Source organism: Lagenorhynchus albirostris, chromosome 7 (assembly GCF_949774975.1).
Source record: "Lagenorhynchus albirostris chromosome 7, mLagAlb1.1, whole genome shotgun sequence".
In the NCBI taxonomy this organism is placed as follows: Eukaryota; Metazoa; Chordata; class Mammalia; order Artiodactyla; family Delphinidae; genus Lagenorhynchus; species Lagenorhynchus albirostris.
In genome coordinates, this window is record NC_083101.1 from 87798063 (window position 1) to 87822037 (window position 23975).

Consider the following 23975-nt stretch of genomic DNA (forward strand, 5'->3'; position numbering starts at 1 on the left):
TGCTTCCCTTTCTCCTTATATGTTCTTTATAAGAATTTATGATTTTAGGGCTTCCCTGGTGGCGCAGTGGTTGAGAGTCCGCCTGCCGGTGCAGGGGACATGGGTTCATGCCCCCGTCCGGGAAGATCCCACATGCCGCGGAGCGGCTGGGCCCGTGAGCCATGGCCGCTGAGCCTGCGCGTCCGGGGCCTGTGCTCCGCAACAGGAGAGGCCATGACAGTGAGAGGCCCGCGTACCGCAAAAAAAAAAAAAAAAAAAAAAGAATTTATGATTTTAATGGCCAAAAAAACCTTCATTGAATGGATATATCATAATGTAAAATAAAGAATGGTATTTATAATTTTATAGCTTTTAAAGTTTTATTTTACAAAAATAAAATAATTTTTTTACAAAAATTTTTATAGAAAATAAAACTTCAAAAGCTATAAAATTATAAATATATATCACATTTTTGACAACTAATGCCTCTCAGCATGCTATTCAACTGGTGGTACACGGTCTCTTTATGGTTTCATAACTCCTCAAAGGCTGGGAAGAGCCAACAAGTTAGGCACTGCACAAGTATACTACATTCCCACAATCCAGGTCATATCCCAAGGTCCATTTGAAAGCGACAGAGTCTGTAATGTCACACATGGATAACTGAAGGTCTGCTTGTAAAGTCCACGTGCTGAACTCCTACAAGCTGTAAAACAGAGTTGATGGGCTTGTGATCCAACCTATTCCTATCACAGTGTATAAAATGGATGTTGTTACCTAGAAGAGAATAAGAATAAAAGGTAAAGGTTGACATGCAGTGCTATTCATTAGATTTATTGCTTACTAGAATCAAGGAAGCATTTTAACTTTAAATTAGTCCAAAAGAAAACATTATTTACCTAGAGTACATAATATTCTCTATATAATGACATAATAATTTTTAATTAAGGTAATAAAGCATGACAAAAATTATTGTTAAATAAGGCTAATACGTAATGTTTTATGAGATCCAAGGGGAAAGATTCTTAAATTATAACCGTCTGTTAGGTTTTATTAAATGTAATTAAATAAAATATCCTGTCAAACAGGAAGAATATGGAATTAGCATAAATATCAAGCTGGAAAATCATCTGTTTCTTAAATGTAATAATAGAATAAATCACTTCCTTAAAAAATTCACTCCCAAATACTGGTTTAATAGGCTATCTACATTATAACCATAGACCAAAAGAGGCTGAAAAAAATAAGGGCATTAAGACAATCAGTTACAATACACTTTGATGTTCCCAATTCTTTTATCTGCTCAAATAAAATTGTTGTAATTTTTTTTTTTTGCGGTACGCGGGCCTCCCACTGCTGTGGCCTCTCCCGTTGCGGAGCACACGCTCCAGACGCGCAGGCTCAGCGGCCATGGCCCATGGGCCCAGTCGCTCCGCGGCATGTGGGATCCTCCCGGACCGGGGCACGAACCTGCGTCGCCTGCATCGGCAGGCGGACTCTCAACCACTGCGCCACCAGGGAAGCCCAAATAGTCGTAATTTATAGTCTGTGTTCTGTTTACTTTGATTCTTTTTTTTTTTTTTGGCTAGTCTAACTAGTGTAAATTCATGAGAGAGAGGGAAAGGGAGATTAAATAAAATGAAAGATTTTAGCTAGCTATAGTGTTCCAGCTGTAAAAAACCAAAAAAGTTATGATAGTTGGTCAAAATCCTCCTTCTAAAGACTTCCTTATAGACATCTGGAATTTATTAAAGTAAATGTTAATTTTATAACCTGTAGAAGCTACGCTCACTAATATGAACAGTTTTAAACATGAAGAAGAACCAAGAAAAATCAGTTTACAACACAGTGATTTAGGCTTTTTGGGTGTTTGTTCCTGACTGCAATACTTGAACATGGTAGAGATCCAATGCCCAACCGTTTTGTAGAGGGAAGCCAAAGGAATTTCAGGTGGTACAAATTGATCAGTAAAACTATTTATAGATCAATGGAACAGGGTAGACAGCCCAGAAATAAACCCATGCACCTATGGTCAATTAATCTACCACAAAGGAGGCAAGAATATACAATGGAGAAAAGGCAGTTTCTTCAATAAGGGGTGCTGGGAAAAATGGACAGCCACATATAAAAGAATGAAATTAAAACATTTTCTAACACCATATACGAAAGTAAACTCAAAATGGATTAAAGACCTAAAAGTAAGACTGGATACTATAAAACTCCTAGAGGAAAACACAGGCAGAACATTCTTTGACATAAATCACAGCAATATCTTTTGAATCCACCTCCTAGAGTAATGAAAATAAAAATAAACTAATGGGACCTAATTAAACTTAAAAGATTTTGCACAGCAAAGGAAACCATAAACAAAATGAAAAGACAACCCACAGAAAGGGAGAAAATATGTCCAAACAAAGCAACCCACAAGGGATTAATCTCCAAAATATACAAACAGCTCATGCAGCTCGATATCAAAAAAACAACCCAATAAAAAAATGGGCAGAAGATCTAAATAGACATTTCTCCAAAGAAGACATACAGATGCCCAAAAAGCACACAAAAAGATGCTCAACATTGCTAATTATTAGAGAAATGCAAATCAAAACTACAATGAAGTTATCACCTCACACCAGTCAGAATGGCCATCATCAAAAAGTCTACAAACAATAAATGCTGGAGAGGCTGTGGAGAAAAGGGAACCCTCCTACACTGTTGGTGGGAATATAAATTGGTACAACCACTATGGAGAACAGTATGGAGGTTCCTTAAAAAACTAAATACAGAACCACCTTATGATCCAGCAATCCCACCCCTGTTCATATATCCAGAGAAATCCATAATTCAAAAAGATACATGCACCCCAATGTTCATTACAGAACTATTTACAATAGCCAGGACATGGAAGCAACCTAAATGTCCATGGACAGATGAATGGATAAAGAAGATGTGGTACATTTATACAATGGGATATTACTCAGCCACAAAAATGAATGAAATAATGCCATTTGCAGCTACATGGATGGACCTAGGAATTATCATACTAAATGAAGTAAGTCAGACAAAGAAAGACAAATATCATATGATATTACTTATATGTGGAATCTAAAAAATATACAAATGAACTTATTTACAAAACAGAAACAGACTCATAGACTTCAAAAACAAACTTACCAAAGGGGAAAGGTGGGGGGGAGGGATAAATTAGGAGTTTGGGATTAACATATACACACTACTATATATAAAATAGATAATCAGCAAGGACCTACTGTATAGCACAGGGAACGCTACTCAATATTCTGTAATAACCTATATGGGAAAAGAATCTGAAAAAGAATGGATATACCTATAAGTATAATTGAATCACTTTGCTGTACACCTGAAACTAACACAACATTGTAAATCAACTATACTCCAATATAGAATAAAAATTAAATTAAATAAAAAAAGAAAGCTATTTAAAGGATGCAGCTTAGAGTAACTGTTACTGAATAAGCTGCCCCTGGGATTGACTTGCTTCCTTTTTTTTGACCATGCTGCTCAGCATGCAGGATCTTAATTCCTTGACCACGATCAAACCCATGGCCCCTGCAGTGGAAGCACTGAGTCCGAACCACTGGACTGCCAGGGAATTCCCCTTGACTTGCTTTCTGACATAGGGCAAGTCTGCTAGTTTCGTTAGATATAAATAACTAGATTTGATTCTTCTATTGATAAAAAAAAAAGTTCTTGATGGTTTTCTCCCATTTGAAAATGTCCACCTCCACTGAAATTTTTAAAGAGTGTTATAGCCACATACAAGTCACCAAACCACTGCTGATTTCTTCTATCCCAAATACCTGGAATCACTCAGGTACAGAATCATGGCCACATCACATCCAGTAAACAAACATCAAAAATACACAGGAGCATTTGAAAACAAACGATGACCCCTATGAAAGCACAGCACCCTGACTGTTAGCATGTCCAGTTGCCCGTCTTTACATGGTGGCTATTTTATGAAGAAAGTGGATGGCCTTTGGACTTCTAAAAAGCACGAAAAGTGTACTGCTGAAGCTGGGCTTTGATGCTTACCTGGACCTAAAATGAGTGTTCCACCTTGCTGAGCTGGATCTCCTTGAAAATCAAAAAGAGGGCCAGTCACTGCCCGCCACAGGCTCCGAATGCTTCCTGAGAGTATATTTGATTTTATATGGGGGCTCTGTCCTGAAATATTAAGAACTGTCTTTAGAAGTTGTCATTTTATATTTGATTAGATATTAAGATAATGTTAGTATTTCTACAAAACAGTCTCTTTCTTATGTGTCATCTTACTTTTGACTTGTCTTTTTTTCTTCCTTCAAAGAACAGTTCTCAGCCTTTCACCACTGATGTTTTAGACCAGATAATTCTTTGTCCTGTGCAATGTGGGGTGATTACCATCATCCTTGCTCTCTGTACCTGCTAGATGCCGTAGCAGCCGCCATTCGCCAAGCTGTGACAACTGAAAATGTCTCCAGACAATGCCAAATGTCCCCTGGGGGGAGGAGTCAAAATTGTTCCCAGTTGAGAACTACTGCTTTAAAGGAAGAACTGATGACAGACCCAGATCATTTTCTCCCACAGAAAAATGTCAGCTACAGACTTGTCAAACTGGTAGTGCTTTCCTTTTTAATTCCCCATTTGTGTTTTGTTTAGTCTCTTACCAACTAATAGATAACTACATTCCTCTTCAGGAGACATTGTGGCACAGACTGTTATACGCTTGTCAAAACCCGTTTCCTCTTTCTGGGACCACAGCTAAACATTTCCTGGAGTTTGGTACAGCTATGTGACTACACTCTAACCAATGAGTAAAATGATGTGTGCCACTTCCAGGGCACCTCTTAAAAAGCTCTCAGGGAGTGATTCTCCATGTTTCTTCTACATCCTTCGAAGTGTGGATTGACGATGGCAGAGCCACAAGATAGAAAGGGCCTGAGTCTTTCCTACTGTGTCCCCGAATTGCTGCTTGGACAAGCACGCAATAGATATACCCTTCTTGAAATGTGAAAGAAAAAGAACCTTCTCCCACGTTATGCTACTGAGACTTTGCGGTTTAGCTGTAACAATAGCAACTATAGCTACCACTCCATCTTTGCTTGGCTGTCAGTTTTTCTATTTCCTTTCTCACAGTAACTGATACTTCACTTCCACTCCCCCACCCCCTTTTCTTTTAAAAGTAATTTAATATTTTATTTATTTATTTATTTTTGGCTGGGTTGGGTCTTTGTTGCTGCGCGCAGGCTTTCTCTAGTTGCTGCTAGTGGGGGCTACTCTTTGTTGTGGTGCACGGGCTTCTCATTGCAGTGGTTTCTCTTGTTGCTTCAGTAGTTGCAACACATGGTTTCAGAAGTTGTGGCTCATGGGCTCTAGAGCGCAGGCTCAGTATTTGTGGTGCATGGGCTTAGTTGCTCCGCGGCATGTGGGATCTTCCCGGACAAGGGCTCGAACCCGCGTCCCCTGCATTGGCAGGCGGATTCTTAACCACTGCGCGACCGGGGAAGTCCTCCACTCCCTTTGAGTAAAGAAGCTCAGTCTCTACCTTTCTTGTAACTTATCTTTTTCCTATCCCTGCCTTTTATGTCTTTTTAGTTTTTTTAAATTTTGGACTCCACCAGTTCTGAGGCCAGAGAATGACTGGTTGAGCAGCAAGACACCATGGTCCAGGGCCTCTCGCCCACCGTCTGCCCCTCCGGGTGCATGTCCACCAGTGTATAGCAGTTACCAGTCCCCTTCATCTTCTCCTGCCGGGTCACAGCACAGAGCTCAACCCTCAACCCTGCAGTCGGTTCCTACTAGTGCTTTTTGCTTTTTATTTTGATGATTATGCTGCCTTTGACCTGCCCAATTTCTTAATATTTCCAGATACCTATTATTTCCTTCATCTCTCCAACTTTTCTATTTCTTTCATGTTTATATTAGGATGGACATTCATCTCACCAAGAAACAAATACAGGCTCATTAGCTTAGAGACATGGGTAAAGGACTAAAGTTTACTGTTTTTTAGGATTTTACACTTAAAATAGATGTTCCTAAATCCAAACTATCTCCTCATGTCTGAAGAAGGGTCATTTAACTTCTGAAATTTTAGAAATTCAATTGAAGAAGATTTCACAACCTAGAATTTCACAATCTTTGCTGTAAAGCACAATCTAATTTTGCTAGTACGAATTTAGTTATGTGTAAAACTCTTGTTTTTCATTTTTTTCGCTTAGTTTGATTCTTGGACTCAAGACCAGAATTTTAACTTGAAACATTAGATTAAGTAAGTGTTATAAGAGGCATGTTTTCTGCATTGTGCTTATGTGCTGTCTACAGTAATCATTGTAGATTTAACACCGTAAATTGGCTTATGGTAAGGCAAATGAAATACTGGGTAAACCCATTACTCCCTTGAATTTAGTGGCTTTATTTTCTTACACTTTGTCTTTATAAACTGTCCCATTAACTTTAAATTATTATATTTTATTTTCAGTGTCATAATTTTCAAGTAGGATTATTCTGAAACTGATTCTGAGATCTGTGCTTTTTCAGGCAGGAACTTTAAAAAATTATTTTGTGAGAACCTAATGTTTTCTGTTTGGAAATACAGTACTTTAACACAGATCGAAGGAGTTTAAATGATTTAAATATACTCTCTCTTATAATCACAAGCAACTGTTTTCTTTGCAATTCCACATCTTTATTGAGGCAATGAATGGTGAGGTGTTACTAAAGTGAAACCCACAGTTTATATCTAAGGTGGCTAAATGACAAACAGACCTTACACATGCTGAGACTCTGCTATAGCACAGGAAAACAGTCTACCAAAGACAAAGGTTCACAATCTGTACTGTTGCAATTTCCTATACTAAAAAGAGAGGGGAAAAAAAGAGCAAATTCTGTATTTATGCTACCTCATCATTGGTTTTAATAAAGTTTAGGTTGCTTTCTTTAAAAACTTCAGTAAAGGGATCCTGTCAACTCTACCTCATAAGTAGCTCTGTGATCTGTCCCTCTGCATCCCTACTTCAGGCCGTGTCATTTCTTTCTAGACTATTACTAAAAACTTGTCAAGAATATCAACGACTCCCGTTTGGAACATTCCAATTGCTCCTCCACCTGGCAACAAGACTGTATCACTTCTCCACTCAAATATAATTCTTTTATGACTCCCCCACTGCCTCCAGAACAAATCCAAACTCCTTGGCATGTTCCCAGACTCAGTCCCCTGGCTCACACAATCCCCCAACTGGCTCCTAGACTCTGGCCAGACACAGGGAACTGCAATTCTCCAACAGTCTCATTTTTTCATACCTGTGTGCTTTTGTGCGTGCTACTTTCTGTCAGCTGCACCATTCCCAGCCTCACTTCACCCAGCTAACTCCTTAAAGAATGAGCTTAGACAATACCGCCTCTAAGAAGCCTTCCCAGATTCTTCTCTCCCTGTGCATTTCTGGTGTTTAGGCATTTCTGCATTATAGGTATTGCCAGTACATGCTCTCCTCTTTTATGAGCCCTAACCTGTAATATAGTTGACTGTTTGCTTCTGTCTTCCAGAGTAGATTATGAGCATTGGGTTGGCAGGGGCTGTGTCTTTTATCACAGTCCTCCCAGGAACATCCAACACAGTGGGTGCCATGGGTGTCATTCTCAGCATTTGTTGAGAATAAGTGATTTGAGTTCAAGTTGAGTTCTCTTATTTGGTATTTCAGAAGCCAAGGTCTTTCTACCTAAAATATACATAAATAGTTCACCTAAAGCTTATTATACACTTAATTGTAAAGAATTGTGTAAGGGCAGGGAATATGGACCATATAAAGATGAATAAAACATCAAACTTTTCAACTAACTATACTACCCACCACCTTAAGTGCAATTATAGAGTATATAATCGAGTACAAGGCGCTATTAAAATACAATGAAGGAAGCAATTGCTTCTGCTTGAAGAGCTATTAAGAGCCCCTTTGAGCTGGGCTTTAAATGAAAACTAATATTTCATCTATTAAAGAACATAGAGCATTCAAAGCCATGGTGTTGAGGTATGAAAATATATTAACTTAAGCAATATTATTTTTCTTGTAATTACAAAAGTAAAATGTACTTATTGTAAAAAATTCAAAAGCCATTTTTCTCATTCCCATGCCTTGGGGTAATCATTGCAATATCTTTTAAAACATTTTTCATTTCACACATATATAGTATAGATCTTTATGAAAATGGTTTTTATTTTTACAAAAATGGAATCATACTAAAAACACTGCTCTGCAACTTGCATTTTTCATTCATTTAGTACTTCGCCAACAGCCTTCCATGTCATTACATATAGGAAATGAATCTTTTAGAGTCTCATGAATCTGGATCACTTACTAGAATCATAAAAAGCAGGCTGATTTATGAATTTACCATTTGTTCCCCTATGCATATATATGCATATGTGAAATGTGAAATACACCATTAGTGTTTTCTACTTGAGACATATCATGTCTTACCTGAGGAGGCAATTTCTTCACCTCTTTTCATTCCCAATCTTTTATAAATTTCTCTCTCAGGATCAACATAGATTTCATGAGAATACCCAGTCAGTTTACAGAAAGGCTGAAAAAAGAATACAGTTGGAATTTTAATAAAAAGAAATGGGAGAAAAATAGTGATAATCTGACTTAATTTTAGCAAATTTGGCCTACATTTAGTGATTCAAATAATATAATTTTTACGTCTGAAAGAGATTTAACCTGTTAGTCTCAATTTGCTATATATTTACCTCAATATGATGGTAGGATGACTGTCCAATCACTATAAGAGTGACATTTGCTTCCTTTAGGAGAGAAAAAAGACATGTACATATTATTGGAAATCACATGTTTCATACAACTTCCCCTAATCCAACTCTTTTGTTCCATTCTAATGCCACCTATAGGCTTCTAGAAGAATGGTATAAATAGCAAAATTGTGTGAGTCAAAGCAAAGAGATGTATGCTAAAATGTTCAATTAATTCAGATAATTCTTTTGCTAAGTAAGAATTTCAAAACAATATAGTCAGTAGTTCTCTACACTTCCCCCAAAGGCATACATTAAACAAGAATAAAAACTATTAAAGTAGGGTTATTTAATCAGACAATTTTATTCTTTCACATCTCAATTGATAAGGTCTGCTGAAAATAGATCTTAGTTTTACAAAATCTACCCAATGCGTTCACTCAAAAGCTCAGCTGGGGACAAACCTCTATATGCCTGAAGAAACACACCTGTATGTGGCTGTCAGACCAATGTGGAACATGCATTCCATTAACAATACAAATTTTCACCTTTAAAATATATTAGTATTTTCCTATAACGAACAACTATTTGGAGTATCTTTATTACAAAAATAAAGGGAAGGAAATATTTTTAGCATTTCTGTTTTTGGTCATTATCAATCAACATTTGAGAACAGGCAGGTTATTAGGTAACATCAAAATTATTATTATGGTTAGTATGTTTATAACCAGGCAATAATGAACAGGCCAGAAATAGACTTCTAACGCGTGCCTCCCCTTTTTGGAGGTGTTGGAGAGATGTGTGGGATGGTGAGAATCTGGGTTTGTGAGTGTCTGCGCTGGAGAGGTGGTGCATTGCGCACCTCATCCCGTTGCACTCCTTATAAACGGCAGGTGATTTTCACCAGGCCGCCCTGAAGCGGGGCTCGCTGCTGCTCACTCTCAGGAAACTTACTTGTAAGAAACTCTTGGGGATTTTGGCCAGATCTTCTACATATTCCTTGCAGATGTAACACAGGAAATGCTGAAATCCCAATACGGGCAAAAAGGACAAGTTAGCAACTAACACCCCCGGGGTCAGAAAGGGCCAAGTACTTCATTATGCGTGATGCTAATTAACACAACACCCAAGACGGGTAGAAAGAGGTGTCGGGGCGCCCAAATATGCATTGAAATTAGGCCGCACCCAGTCTGTGCTAGGCCTCTTCGCTCGTTGAGAAAATGGCCTTCGCTTGGCGGGCTGCTTTTCCATTCCCGTTCAAGGAAGCGAGAGGAGCAGTTCGCATTCCGGAAGCTTCTAGTGGATGAACACGGGAAGGGCCAGGCCCGGCGGGCTCCGCTCTCGGGCCCTGGACCCGTCCAGGGGCCCGATGTAACCACCCTTCAGCGTAGGCCGTGGAAGCAACCTTCGTCCCAGCCTGCGGGTGAGGTACCTGCTCCGGATCGTCCCGCACCCCGCGCTCACCCGCACGAAGACCACTACAGCCCGGCGCTCCCGGAACAGCGCGCCGAACAGCACCCGCCTCCCGGAGGCGTCCAGCACCGGCAGGTCGGCCACGGCGGCGGCCAGGGACTGCCCGCTCTCGGGGCCGCTCGGGTCTGGGACTGCGGCTGGGGCAGCGCGGCCGCTGATCTGCCGCGTGACCGGGACCACGGATGGGGCGGCCATCGCGCCCTGCATCCGCGGGCCCTTGGTTCGCGAGGGTGGGGGTCAGAATCTTTGGTGGGCCGGGTCGCTACCCAAGCTGGGCGTAAGGAGCGGGCCGTACTGGCGGGGCGGGGCGCACGGTGGGGCGGGGCGCACGGTGGGGCGGGGCGCACGGCGGGGCGGGGCGCACGGCGCGGAGTTGCTTGAGGTGCAGACCCGCTGTGGCGCCCGGCGAGAGTGAGGCGCGCGGGGTCGATCCGGGGCGCACATGTCTTCCAGGTTAGGATTCGCCAAGTCTTTGCATCTCCGGTGGTTCCGAAGCTCCGGAAAGGTACGGAACCGCTGTCGCGTTTTCTGACTCAGCCATTCATGGTAGGGAGGTAGAGAGAGAGACAGAGAGATCCAAGCCGAGAAAGGAGTTAATTAGGAAGAAAGCAACCCCTGCTCCCCGTAGCCGCCTGGGTCAAAGTTAGTTCTTATCTGTTCAAGAGAACCCGTTACCAAGCACATCCATATTTATGATCCGATAGATTTGTTTTACCTTCTAGTCTGTTTTTAACCCACTCCCTCCTCAGTTCTCGTGCTTTTTTTGTTTTTTTGCAGGTATCATTAACATACAGTGTAATGTACAAATCTTAAGTGGAGTTAAATTTTATTTTTTAATTAAATTTTTAAATTTAAAAATTTGCCAAAATTTTATCATGGAAATTTTAAAACATGCCCAAAAAGTTGAAAGAATTTTACAGGGAACACTCCTATATCCACCACCTAGATTCTATTTTACTCTGTCAGAATCTGTGCATCTGTCCACAGTTAGGTGAGTTTTGCCTGATTATCCACCCGTTATCCACAATCCTATAAAAATATGGACCATCGCTATCACTTGAGAAAATTCCCTCAGTTATATTTTTTAAGAGCAGGTATAATAAATCTATTTATAAATGTGCTAGGGTGTTTCAGGAGTTCATGTCCTTTCTTCAGACTTTTCTTGCTAAAGCTGTTTACCAGGCCCCTCAAGTGATATAACTCTGTGTGTGTGTGTGTGTGTGTGTGTGTAAATGATGGATTGAGAGGGATGAGGAAGATGGAGTTAAATGGCTCTGTTCTACCTTAATTTCTCCTGGGGCAGGCTGCAGGCAAGCAGGCATAGAGGAATTTAGGAATTTCTGCAGGCTCTGTGAGAGTCAGCTGGTCCTGGACTTGGAGGTTGGTCTTGCACTGGGGTTTCTCATAGATGGTGACCATATGTCCAAGTCTTCCAGGGCAGAACCAGACAACATTCAGGTTCTTTGTCTTTATAAGTTCACCCACCCTTGTTTCTGGATTTGTGGTTCAGAAAATACGATCCTCTATTTATGGTATTTGTCCAGTGGAACCCCTTCAGGATCACACTTATCAAGGGCAGAGTGCTAGTGAGGTAAAAGTGACCAATTTCACTCTGCCACAAAGTGCAGGAGAGACTGATCCTGAATCCTCTGGCTTTCAGTTGTGTGAAGACATACATTATTGAACACACATTTAAGTGCTCCCAGTTTGAGAAACTGTGCTGTGGGTTTGGACATTTCTAATCATAGACCTGTTTCTAAGTCATGTTCCACCAGTGCCACAGATGCACTCTCAGGGGCACAGCAGGATATTTTAAATACTTGAGGGAAGCAGAGGTTATCCTCCTGACATCCTGCTTGTGAGTGGAGATAGTTCACGATTTCACATTAGACTACATTTCTTTTCCACTGTATTTCTTTGAATAATGTCATATCTTTGCCAAGTTGGGTTTCTAACAGTTGTGATAAAAAGCTGGAACTGCACAGGCTTCCCTGGTGGTGCAGTGAATAAGAATCTGCCTGCCAGTGCAGGGGACACAGGTTCGATCCCTGGTCTGGGAAGATCCCACATGCCGCGGAGCAACTAAGCCCGTGCGCCACAACTACTGAGCCTGCGCTCCAGAGCCCGTGAGCCACAATTCCTGAAGCCCACGTGCCACAACTACTGAAGCCCGCGTGCCTAGAGCCCGTGCTCTGCAACAAGAGGAGCCACCGCAGTGAGAAGCCCAAGCACCACAACGAAGAGTAGCCCCCGCTCACCACAACTAGAGAAAGCCCACGCTCAGCCACGAAGACCCAATGCAGCCAAAAATAAATAAAAAAATTTAAAAATTATAAAAAAACCTAAAACCGCACAAAAATCAATGTGTTTAGGGAATGAGGTTGGGGACGTCCAGTCTGATTCCAAGATTGGAGAAGTTGTGCAGTGTCCAACAGGCAGGCACACTCTGGGATGAAATAAAAATATTACTTTTTCTTTTAATTTATAGTTGTATCTTCAAATAGCTACTAAGTTGTTCAGACATAAATACTTATTAAGTTGTTTGGATCTAACTTCCAAATAAAAGAAATTGATAGGAATTTCTTTTGGCCTAAGGGTGTTGTGAATAAACTGCTGACACTAAGAAATAAACTACTGTGAACCAAGAAAGTTTGGAAAGCTTTGAATCAGGCAGTAAGCTCCTTGCCTTCTGCAGCACTGTAATATCTTCGCAGACTGGCGCAAGGCCTGACACATTGTAGGCCTCCCTGAATATTGTCTGATTGGTGAATGCATGGAATGTGCAAGATAGGGTGGCGCTAAGAGACCTTTCACCATCTGGCGTGGATCGAGTATGAATGGGAGCAAGGTAGTCACAGGGCCTTACAGAAATGGTGTTCCCCACTGTCTGAAACAGGGCAGAGCTCAGAGGATGTATGCAACTGCAGGCTTGCCAGCCCACAGAAACCCATCAACCTAACACCCAGCCAACTCTATTTCATTCAGATTATTCCAGAGGTGAGCCTCACCTGACAGTAGATGCCCAGGTTTCCTTGGTTTAGATGCTAACCACTGACTCTAACCACACTGTCTTCACACTGTGACCAATAACTGGTCAAAGCTCCCCAAAACTTCCTGGTTGAACCTGGGAATATGTTACTTGGTACATCATATATTCCAGACCATCAAATATTCCAACTTACCAAATTTTCCTGACCTCCTAACTTCCGGTTATTTGGTACACTGCACACTTTTTTTTAAAAAAACATTTGTTACAGTTATGATTAAATAATTATTTGGTTTTTGTCCATTTCTTTTTTTATTGAAGTATAGTTGATTTACAATGTTGTGTTAGTTTAGTTACATTTACAATGTTGTGTTAGTATACAGCAAAGTGATTCAGTTATACAGTTATACATATATATATACATATATATGTATATATATTTTTTCATATTCTTTTCCATTATGGTTTATTACAGGATATTGAATATAGTTTCCTGTGGTATACAGTAGGACCTTGTTGTTTATTTATTTTATATATAGTAATTTGTATCTGCTAATCCCAAACTCTTAATTTATCCCTCCCTTGCCCTTCTTGTCCATTTCTTGAGTATAAACTCCCCGAAAACAAGTCCATGTCCATTTTGTTCTGCATATCTCCAGCATCTATCACAGAGCTTGGAACATAGAGAGTACCCAATAAATACTCATAAATGGATAAACTTCTTTTTGCTTGTCCTTATGCTCTTGTACTTCTCCCTGTACCCTCCTCCCCACTCCCGAGCCTTTCATTTTTCATTTTGTTCTCCTCCACTATGTTTCTGGTATGCCATTATCACCCACACACCTGGCTGAGTTCTGCAGCTGTACTTCAGTCTGAAAATAATACATTCCTGGTGAATTCATGTCCGCTACTGTCACTAATGAACCTTGGTTTTCTGAAACAAGGTATGTGTCTCCCAAGAGGTTAATTCATTGAGAAGTAACTTAGGCTAAAGGGATAAGTTGTTGCCAATATACCCTATCAGCCTTTTGAAGAGAGCCTTGCCCAGAGAGCAAGGTTTCACTTTGCTCCCTTTGTCTAAGAAAGAAGAAAGTACAGTAGAATGCTATCTCTGAAAGGCAACTTTTGGGTTTTATTATTAGCTGTTAAGGATTAGTGTCAATAGAGTGCAATATTAGCAGGAGAAATGAAATACACAGATAATAGAGGATTTTAGTACTGGAAGACATTTTATAAACCACTTACGCCCATGGAGGTAAGGAATCTGACCCTCTTAGGGTAACTCACAAGTTCAAGCCCAGCTCCCTTCAGGCCTGGTCCAGTTCACTGACCTCATGTCCAGGTGTTACCGACCTGGGTTCTTGGACTCTTTAATCAATAGAAATTGATAAGAGGCCAGACAAGAAATTCAGACAAGGCTTTATTGGGACTGGTGCTGCAGCACGAGGGAGTGAAAACAAGTAACATGCTCCCTGAGCTGGGGCAAAATGATCCCTTAAATGGGGTGAGGGTAGGGGCGGACCCGTGTGTCAGGTGAAAGGGGTGGTGTGGGTGGCCTGCCACCCCCGTGGTGGTGCTGTGTGCAGGGGTCATGCACAGTACCCTGCTTTTGCTCCTGACACCTCAGAAGTGGCAGCTGGGTTTTTGGGTTTTTTGCATCTTGTTGTTCATACTTTGCCCCAACTGCGCATACACAGTTATTTTTAGTCCCTTATAGTTTCTTTGTATTCTGTTGCTGGGACTAGACTAGATATTTGTCCAGGTGTAAGTGAGGCAGGAGATAGATGGGCCCCAGGCTGAGCAGCTGGAGTTTGTCCTCTGTGGACAGCTACTCCAAGTTGAGGAGCTGGAGAAGAGCTGAGCCCTGCCCAGATAAGAGATAAAAGACCACATATTCCTCATTCTCGAAGTCAAGGAGACCTCCCTGGCTACACATGCGTAGAGAGGCTCCTCGGAGGTCAAAAGGGAGGTGGCACCACCCCACAGCAAGTGATGCCAACCTACCCATAGGCCTCTTCGCTAGAATCCATCGTGGCTATGAGATGTGCGCATGGGAGGACCCTGAGATATACCATATACGGACTCAGAACCAGGCAAAGCAAGATGATTGGCCAAAGGAAACCTGGAAGAAATGCCCCATAAAGGTGATTCAAACTACCGGGAGGGCATGACTCCCTCTCTGAGCCCGCCCGTGTGTCTGTCCACACATATGTGCTGGTTTTCTTCCTCATAACACTTGTTTCACTATTTTCTGACTCTATGTGGAAATTCACTTCTACACAGCTGACAGGCCAGGGCCTTGTCACTGGTCACTCTCCCCTGGTGGTCTAGTGGCTAGGATTCAGCGCTCTCACTGCTGCGACCTGACTTCAATCTGTGGCTGGGAACTGAAATCCTGTTCCAAGCTGCTGCAGGCTGAGGCCACCCGAGATCATAAGCACTGCAGCAAAGGGTCCCAGGTCCCAAGTCCCAGCCTGTCTCACAGGCTTCATTCCTACAGGTGCTTTGGTGCTTTCAGCCTCCTCCTTACAGCATCTTTCCATGAGTGCTTTCCCATATATGGGGAGAAATGTTCTTTCTGAGTCACTTCTCCAGGTGGAGATGAGAATCACCAAAGGAATGTGGTGACGTTGGTCTGCAAAGCATAAAATATCCTAAAATAAGGCATTATTATTACTACAAAAGAATTTTTAGAAAGCTTCAGACATCAGAAAAGAAGAAAAAAAATGGAAAAAGCTCTAGATAAAAAAAATTTTGGGGACATTTTACAAAATACCTGACCAATACTCTTCAAAAGTGTTAAATGTCATAAAAGACCAAGAAACCATCACGGATGGGAGATAAGGAGTCGTGATAACTAAATGCAGTGTGGTATTCTGAATTGGATCCTGAAACAGAAAGAGGACATTAGTGGAAAAACTGGGGAACTCTGGATAAAGTCTGAACTTTAGTGAGTTGTGTTGTACCAGTGTTAATTTTTTGGTTTTAACAAATGTATTATAGCTATATAAGATGTTAATATTAGCGGAAAGTGAGTAAAGGGTAAATAGGAGCTCTGTACTATTTTGCGATTCATCTGTATTTCTAAAATTAGTTCCAAAAGTAAAGTTTAAAAAAATGTTCTAGAGTCCAAGTGACAGGAAGAAAGCATGAGTAAAGCCACAAATGATCACCACAGAATTGGCTTATTCTGGTATGGATGTTTCATTTGGTTACTCTCAAATGTGTTTGTTTTTTGGAGCATTAATTGCAATGTATTGTAGTTTCCTTTACACTTTAAGCTTACGAATACAGACTATGTTTCATATAAACGGCCCAAATCCTTGAAATCAGGATGCAACAGGCAGAACCAGTCACAGAGTCAAGAAATATTTACTTAGTAACTTCCCTGTGTCAGGCATTGTTAGAAACTAGGAAGATTAAGATAATTAAGCCAAGCTCAAGGGAAGGAGACAGTAGTCTAGTTGGGAAGATAAACTCAGAATAAATAGTTGTGATGAAGGGCAATAAGTAATAGAGCAGAAGTATGAATAAAGTATAATGAGAACTTGTATCAGTTACGATATTTTTCTTTTCAAGTGACAGAAAACCTTGGCTCAAACTGTTTTGCATCATAAGGCTATTTATTATCTACCATAACAGGAAATTCAGGGACAAGTCAGTTTCTAGGTGTGGTAAAATCAGGGCTTCCTTCCTAGCTGTTCTCTTGGTTCAATCCTCCTTTGTATCGGCATTGCCCTCAGGCTGGTCACGATGCATCCCAGTTGCAACAGAGCTGCATTTTCTAGTTCAGGTGCGATGAAGAGACATAGAACATGTTCATCCCCAGAAGCCCTAGCAACCTTCTCCTTTTAGTTTAGCTTACCTAAATTTGCTATAAAAAATGATTAAACAGCAACCTGAGTTAAACAGAGTTGGGAAAACAGGAGGGGGCGCTCTCATGCTCTGCAGCAATAGCCAAGCCCTGCATTTGTAAGAAAGACTCCTTTCCTGGCAAGGACTCAGCCAATGAAAAGCCATGGACTCTTTGCTTCTTATAGCCCTCCCAACTTCCTTTTCCCTCTATAAAAGTATTCTTCTTCCCTAGCGGTGGATGAACTTGCATGTAGCTCACTATGGTTGCAGACCCAGAATTGCAATTCCCTACTGATTTGGAATAAACCCCTTTTCTGGAGAAAAATCTGGAAGTCTATTTGTTTCAGGTCAACATAGCTTAGACGTGCCCTTCCCTAGACCAGTCTCTGGCAAAAGACTTAAATATCCATGATTAGTTTAAATTGATTATTTGAATAAAAGAGACACTGGGGAAAAAGCCAAAATGACCATTACAGGCTACAAAGCAAGGAGAGATCCATTTTCCAAAGATGATATTATCACTGACAAAAATAAATGAAATAAAAAATAAATAAACAATCAGAGCTGAACTCAACTGGTTGAAAATCTTCAAACAGGATGATCAATCTCTGTATAGTTGTGCTGGTTAGTAATGAATGCATCTCAGCTGCAAATCCACCCTTCATTACTTACTCTATGGTAATAAGCATTTCTCCTTTGCAGTAAACACATTTTGTCAGTAGGGGGCTGTATTAACCATGTATTTCTGATGGTTTGACACTTGGGGCCTTGCTGACCCTGGAGGGACTGCCTAGAAGCCAGTTCCTAGAGACAGCAAAGCCCTGCCTGCAAGCACAGCTTTCAGATGCACACTAAACAATCCAGAGCCCATACCACTCTTTCATTGGGCTCTCACACGATGGGCCACTGTTCCCTTGCACTAATTATAACGGGGCCAGTTATCAGACAGCTAGGAGCAGGCCCTACACCCTGGAGCTCACTAAAATTACTCAATCCTAAGCCTGTTTACCCTACCTCTCCCATTCCTTCCCATGAAAACCACAATAAAGGCTGTTGCCCATGTTTTCCCCTCACTCCCTCTGCCTCCTGACTGACTCTGATGCTTCTGTGTGGCCTTACGTGGCATGGCCTGCTCTCTCCTCTTGGGAACTGTAACAAACTATCTTTTCAATGGCAGCTGTCTCCTGACTTGGCCTTACCATACCTGAATAATAATAAGACCTACGTTTTAAAACAGGGGTGCTGGAGGGACATTGCAGGAGAAAGGGCTTCTCTTCTTGTTTTGATGTGCTTCTGTTTGCCACACTTTGCTCCAAATTCACAATTACCAGGGGTGCACGTGTGGGGACTTCAGTGATGCTCTGTCTCACTGGGCATCCAGGAGCGGGTAATCCCTTGGTGAGCCTGCAGTCCCAGCCCAGGCCCAGTGACCACCTTGTTGCAGCCCACACAGTGTGAACACTGTGCACCCCAGGACTCACACTGCACTGCCCATAGATGGGCTCCTGATGCCCTGACTCCCTCTGCTCACCCAACTGCCAGCCTCAGTCCACTTGCACCCTGGAGGGTTGGTTCCTATTGTTCTCCCGATGTGGACACCACACATGCCAGGCTTAATACCACTCAGTGGGCTCCTGATGCCCAGCTCCTTTTGCATGCCTATCTGGTAGTCTCTGCCCACCTGCAGCCTGAAGGAGTATTTCCCACTTGCCTGGACTATGGACCAGCTTTGGCTTAGGAAACCCAGCAAATTTCTCCATCATCCAATGGGCTAAATCCACATCTTAGAAGAAACTGAATTCTAGCCATGCGGAGGGAGCCCCTGACAAGTTTGTTCCTTCCTTGAGCACTCTTCCTCAGCCCTAGGATATTCTTTAGAGTTATCTTTTCACCCTTAGTTACTGCCTATATATAGTTAGTAGTTTGTTATATTATTTTTTTCCATTTAAGTAATTTGTTTGTTATCGCTCTTCATTGGGCTCTTCATTCAGTAGGTTTGTATTTAAGATGAAAGATCTCAAGATATGTAACTTATCTTAATGATTAATATCTTTGCTGAATTGTAGCAAAAGGCTTTGCAAACGGAATGCCTCTTTGAGTTTTTAGTAAATAAGAGCAAGCATCCCTTGATGAATGGAACAAGTTTGCTCTACTTGCAAAGTGGTTTCATAAAGTACATTTGTGGTATCTACTGTTGTTTAGTAACATGCAGATAAAATTCTTGTTGATTTGCAATGGGTAGATTTTAAATGTTCTATAGCCACACAAGAACACCAATCAGAGAGAATATTTTCCCTCTTTCTTTAAAATTTACCAGTCCAGGACATTGAGTCTTTCTTTATGAATTTAGTAAACAGATGATGAAACAATGTTTTATCAGTTGTGTGAGAACCAATTTGAAATTCAGGGACTCTTGGATTTAGGAAACATATTCTAATTTCGGATTGAATTATAATCTACTTGTTTAGATTGTTGAAAAAATAATCACTGAAAAGAAATAATGATGCATCTATTGTTTACTCATTCATCTGTTCAAACAGCTCTCATTTATTGAGCACCTACTGTGTCCCAGGTGCAGTGAACTCTTCTGTCTGAAAAACTAGATGAACTGAGAGAAAACAATAGAGTTAAGAATCAAAGTAGGTTCTGACTCTAGTATGAGCTTTTTTGTTGGCTAATTCTATTTTTCATGTAATGCCTTAATTCACTGCCTAATTTCCTTTTTATTTTTTAGAATAAAAGAGAAATTTATTGTTGCATGTAACAAAATAGCAGGAAAGGCATAGATATGGCTTATCTCAGAAGAAAACACCACCAGGAACTTCTTCCTTCTTCTCTAGTTTTGCATCTCTTTATGGGTGGGTTTCCTTTTCTCAACTTGTCACCTTATACAATGCCTGAGAACATGGCTACTCCCAGAATCATGTCGCACACACTCCACTGGGGATGAATTCAGCTTCCCCCTTGTGAGGTAATGGAAAATATATACTGGTTCTGCCCCCAGTTCCTGGCACAGAGCTCCTGAAATGCTTGTAATTTCCTAAGTGATAAGAGCTCTTGAGGCATTTTTGTTCTAATATCTGGTCTTTGACCCTGGTTCCTGACAGTGCTCCTAAAACCTTTGTTATTTCCTGGGTGATAGGAGCATCTTTTATTCTAATGAGGCAGCTCTGGATAGCTCCTGGATAGGGGCTGGTCACAGGAAAGACCAAACCATGATTAGAAGCTTGGAATTTTCAGCCCCACTTCCCATGCTCTTAAGGAGTGAGAAGGCCTAAAAATAGAGTTAATGATTGATTATGCCTTCATGATGAAGGCTCCACAAAAATTCCAATAATAGGAGGTTCTGAGAGCTTCCAGGCTTGTGAACATGCAGAGGTTTGGGGCGGGTGCTATGCTCAGAGAGAGAGCATAGTAGGTCCATGTCCTTTCCCCACACGTTGCCCTGTCATCCTTCTGGCTGTTCCTAAGTTATATTGTTTTTATGATAAAACTGTGATCTAGTAGGTAAAATGTTTCTCTGAGTTCTGTGAGCTGCTCTAGCAAGTTAATAAAACCTGAGGGCCCTCATGGGAACCTTTGACTTTTAACTAAACTGGACAGAAGTTGTGGGTAGCTTGGGGACCTACTACTTGTGATTGACATCTGAAGTAAGGGGGGCCATTCTTGTGGAACTGAACCCATGACCTGTGGAATCTGATACTATCTCCCAGTAGATAATGTCAAAATGGAGTTGAATTGTTAGGATACCCAGCTAATGTCTGGAACATTGTTTGGAGGAGTGGAGAGGAACCCTCACCCCCCTCCACCGCAGCACACACACTGGAATTGGTGATCAGAATAAAACACCCTTCCTAGGTCTCACGTTTAGAAGCCAGAGAAGAGCCCTGAATGGCACAGTTTGAGTCAGATTACTAAACCCAGACCATTCAATCGAGGTTCTTTGATGGACCCAATTTGGATTAGGTACCTAAGCATAGACCTATCATTGTGGCAAGGAATGTGGAGTTTATAAGAGGATTGCAACTCCATAGTAAACACTTGAGTAGACAGTGTGTATCTGAGTGATGGTGGGAGGTTCACATCTGGGCAAATAAAACAATATTCAATAAGAAGACAATGTGGAGGTAGGTTATTACTAATTACTATCAATGAATGATTACCACAGTGCTGGAACATTCCTATAAGCTTATTATTGCATTTACTACAACTAACTTTGATTTTTTAAAATTGGCACACATTTCAAAGTTATTCATTGCAGCATTGTTTTTTTTAAAATTATTTATTTATTTATTTATTTAGGCTGCACTGGGTCTTAGTTGCAGCATGGGAACTCTTAGTTGTGGCATGCATGCGGGAATTGAACCTGGGCCTCCTGCATTGGGAGCGTGTAGTTTTACTCACTGGACCATCAGGTTAGTCCCTGCAGCACTGTTTTTAATAACAAAAAGATTATGACAACCCAAAACTCTATCATAGGAAACAAACAAAAAAAAACCTGTTGCATTCATTCAGTGGAGTACTATGCAGCTGTAAAAACGAGCAGGAAGATCTCTATATACCAATATGGAGTGATCTCCAAGACATATTATTGAGCAAAAAAAAAAAAGAGCAAGATGCAAAATACTTTTATAGTTTGCAAATTTTGTGTAAGAAAAGGAAGGGAGTGTGACTATATTTAAATGCATTTGCTTGTATTTTCGAAAAGAAACAATGAAAGGATAAACCAAAACTAAGAAAACTAATGGTCTAAAGAGAGAGGAAAAGAATTGCAGAGATGAGGATGGAAGCAAAATTTCTATGAATGTTCCTTTTTTTTATAATTTTGACTTGTAACCATGCAAATATTTACATAATTGAAAAAGCAAAATGAAAAAATTTCTAAAAATTGAAAAAAATAAACTATTTTTTTATAGTGAACATAGCTGTATGTCAAGCTGATGGCATAACCACATACTGAAGAACTACTTCAAATGACTCTAAAACAGAGCATTTTTGACTGTACATCCCTAGGAGGATATATTCCAAGATTAAAAAAAGAATACTAAGAAATTTTAAATTCTATTCAGTAGCCAATATTAGCATTTTTTTAAATTAATTTTTATTGGAGTATGGTTGCTTTACAGTGTTGTGTTAGCCTCCCCTGCACAACAAAAGGAATCAGCCATACACATACAGATATCTCCTCCCTTTTGGACTTCCCTTCCATTTAAATTACCATAGTGCATTAGGTAAAGTACCCTGTGTTATACAATATGTTCCTATCAGTTGCCTATTTCATACATAGTATCAATACAATATTGGCATTGTTATTTCAAGACTTTTATATGTATTCTGCAGGATAAAGCAAAGAAGTAATCAACAACAAGGTCCTACTGTATAGCACAGGGAACTATAGTCAATATCCTGTGATAAACCATAATGGAAAAGAATACATATAAACATATATATATATATATATATATATAGCAGAAATTAACACTACATTGTAAATCAACTATACTTCAATTTAAAAAATTTTTCAGCATACATGAAAGGGATATAATTATACAGTCAAATAAGTTCAACAAAAACCCTATTATCTTTTCTGTGAGTGGGAAATAAATATCAACTTTAAAAATTGGCTTTTTTGAAGAGTAGTTTTAGGTTCATAGCAAAATTGAGCAGAAGGTATGATGAGTTCCCATATACCCCCTGCCCACACATGCACAGCCTTCCCCACTATCGACATCCTGCACCAGAGTGTATATTTGTTAAAATGATGAACCTACATGAACACATCGCTATCACCCAAAGTCCATAATTTACATTACCATTCACTCTTGGCATTGTACATTCTATGGATTTTCACAAATGTATAATGACATGTGTCTTCTATTATAGTATCATACAGAATTACTTTGCTGCCCTAAAATTCTGTGTGCTCCTCCTATTTATCCCTCCCTCCTGCTTCTCTAACCTTTGGCAATCACTGACATTTTTACTGATCTCATTAGGTTAATGAGTGCTCTAATGAAGACTTCATTTTTTTCATCTTCCCTATTTCCTTCCATCTTCAAAGATACAAGGGTGGGAGCTTACTACCAGGTATGCACTGCTCAGCTCACCATCTTCAGGGGAACTGTCCAAATTGCTTGACGAAGCAGTTTTGTTGACTTGTTTCTTCATAGGTCTTGTCTTCTTTCTGGCTTTTCCATTCTTCTTTTTAAATCTCTTAAACGTCCACTACAAGAGGAAAACTTAGGTAGAAATAGGGACTTCATTGGATAAAGGTAGCAAGTGGGGTATCAGATGACCATCAAAATAGCTATAGGAGCCACTACTGCTTTGAACCAAACACAAAGAAACTTATACGTTAAATGATAGGGATTTTTCAGTCTGTGATTGAAAAGCTACAGCTTCTGGTTTCTTATCCTGGAATTGCTCAGAGATGGTAGATAAGTTTCTTAATTTATATGACATTAATGCAGTTATTGCAAAATCAAATCAACTAAGTTAAGTTAATTAAGACTTTAAAGAAAACTTTTTCAAATTTTCTCTATGGCAAGGAGAGATCAATTTGGATTGCAGTACAACAGAAGACAGTTTGTTTCTTGTGTAAGCAGGTCTTGAGGGGATAAAAATGCAGAAAACAAAAAGAGAAGGTTATGAGAGTCACTCTTTGTTTGGCATAGGTGATGATATTGCTATCAATTCTCAAGTAGTTAAAAAATAAAGTTAAATAGGCATTAATATATATTTTTAAACATGCATATATTATAATCTGTTTAAATCTATATCAGAAACAGTGACTCCCATTTGTTTAAACATTGGAACCTGGTATTTATATTTTCAAAGTAATGGAGGAATTGGGAAAATACAGTTACCTTCCTTAAGGCCTAAAATTCACCTTTGTGAAGCATCATAATTTATACAGCTGAAAGA

The 23975-nt window shown here is 40.3% G+C and overlaps 1 protein-coding gene and 1 long non-coding RNA gene across 5 annotated transcripts in view; one reads left to right on the forward strand and one right to left on the reverse strand.

Moving 5' to 3' along the window:
• Window positions 1-253: 253 nt before the first annotated feature.
• Window positions 254-10501, reverse strand: PRXL2C (peroxiredoxin like 2C). 4 transcript variants are annotated; one of them, XM_060155403.1, is made up of 7 exons: window positions 10202-10501; window positions 9692-9760; window positions 8741-8794; window positions 8469-8574; window positions 4051-4182; window positions 3246-3302; window positions 627-756 (listed from the first exon to the last, which is right to left on the reverse strand). In XM_060155403.1, exons 1-6 carry the CDS (start codon window positions 10415-10417, stop codon window positions 3286-3288), a joined length of 594 nt encoding a protein of 197 aa, XP_060011386.1. In that variant the 5' UTR covers window positions 10418-10501; the 3' UTR covers window positions 627-756; window positions 3246-3285. The 4 variants fall into 4 exon arrangements, with proteins under 4 accessions (XP_060011385.1, XP_060011384.1, XP_060011387.1 ...); XM_060155402.1 differs by lacking the exon at window positions 3246-3302 and having other exon boundaries at window positions 254-756; window positions 4051-4092; XM_060155401.1 differs by lacking the exon at window positions 3246-3302 and having other exon boundaries at window positions 254-756; window positions 10202-10500.
• Window positions 10502-10590: 89 nt separating this feature from the next.
• The window catches only part of LOC132523788 (uncharacterized), a 49379-nt gene continuing 35994 nt past the window's right edge, over window positions 10591-23975 (forward strand). Inside the window, exon 1 of the long non-coding RNA XR_009541648.1 lies at window positions 10591-10715. This is a non-coding gene — a long non-coding RNA (uncharacterized LOC132523788). The remainder of the gene's footprint in view (window positions 10716-23975) is intronic.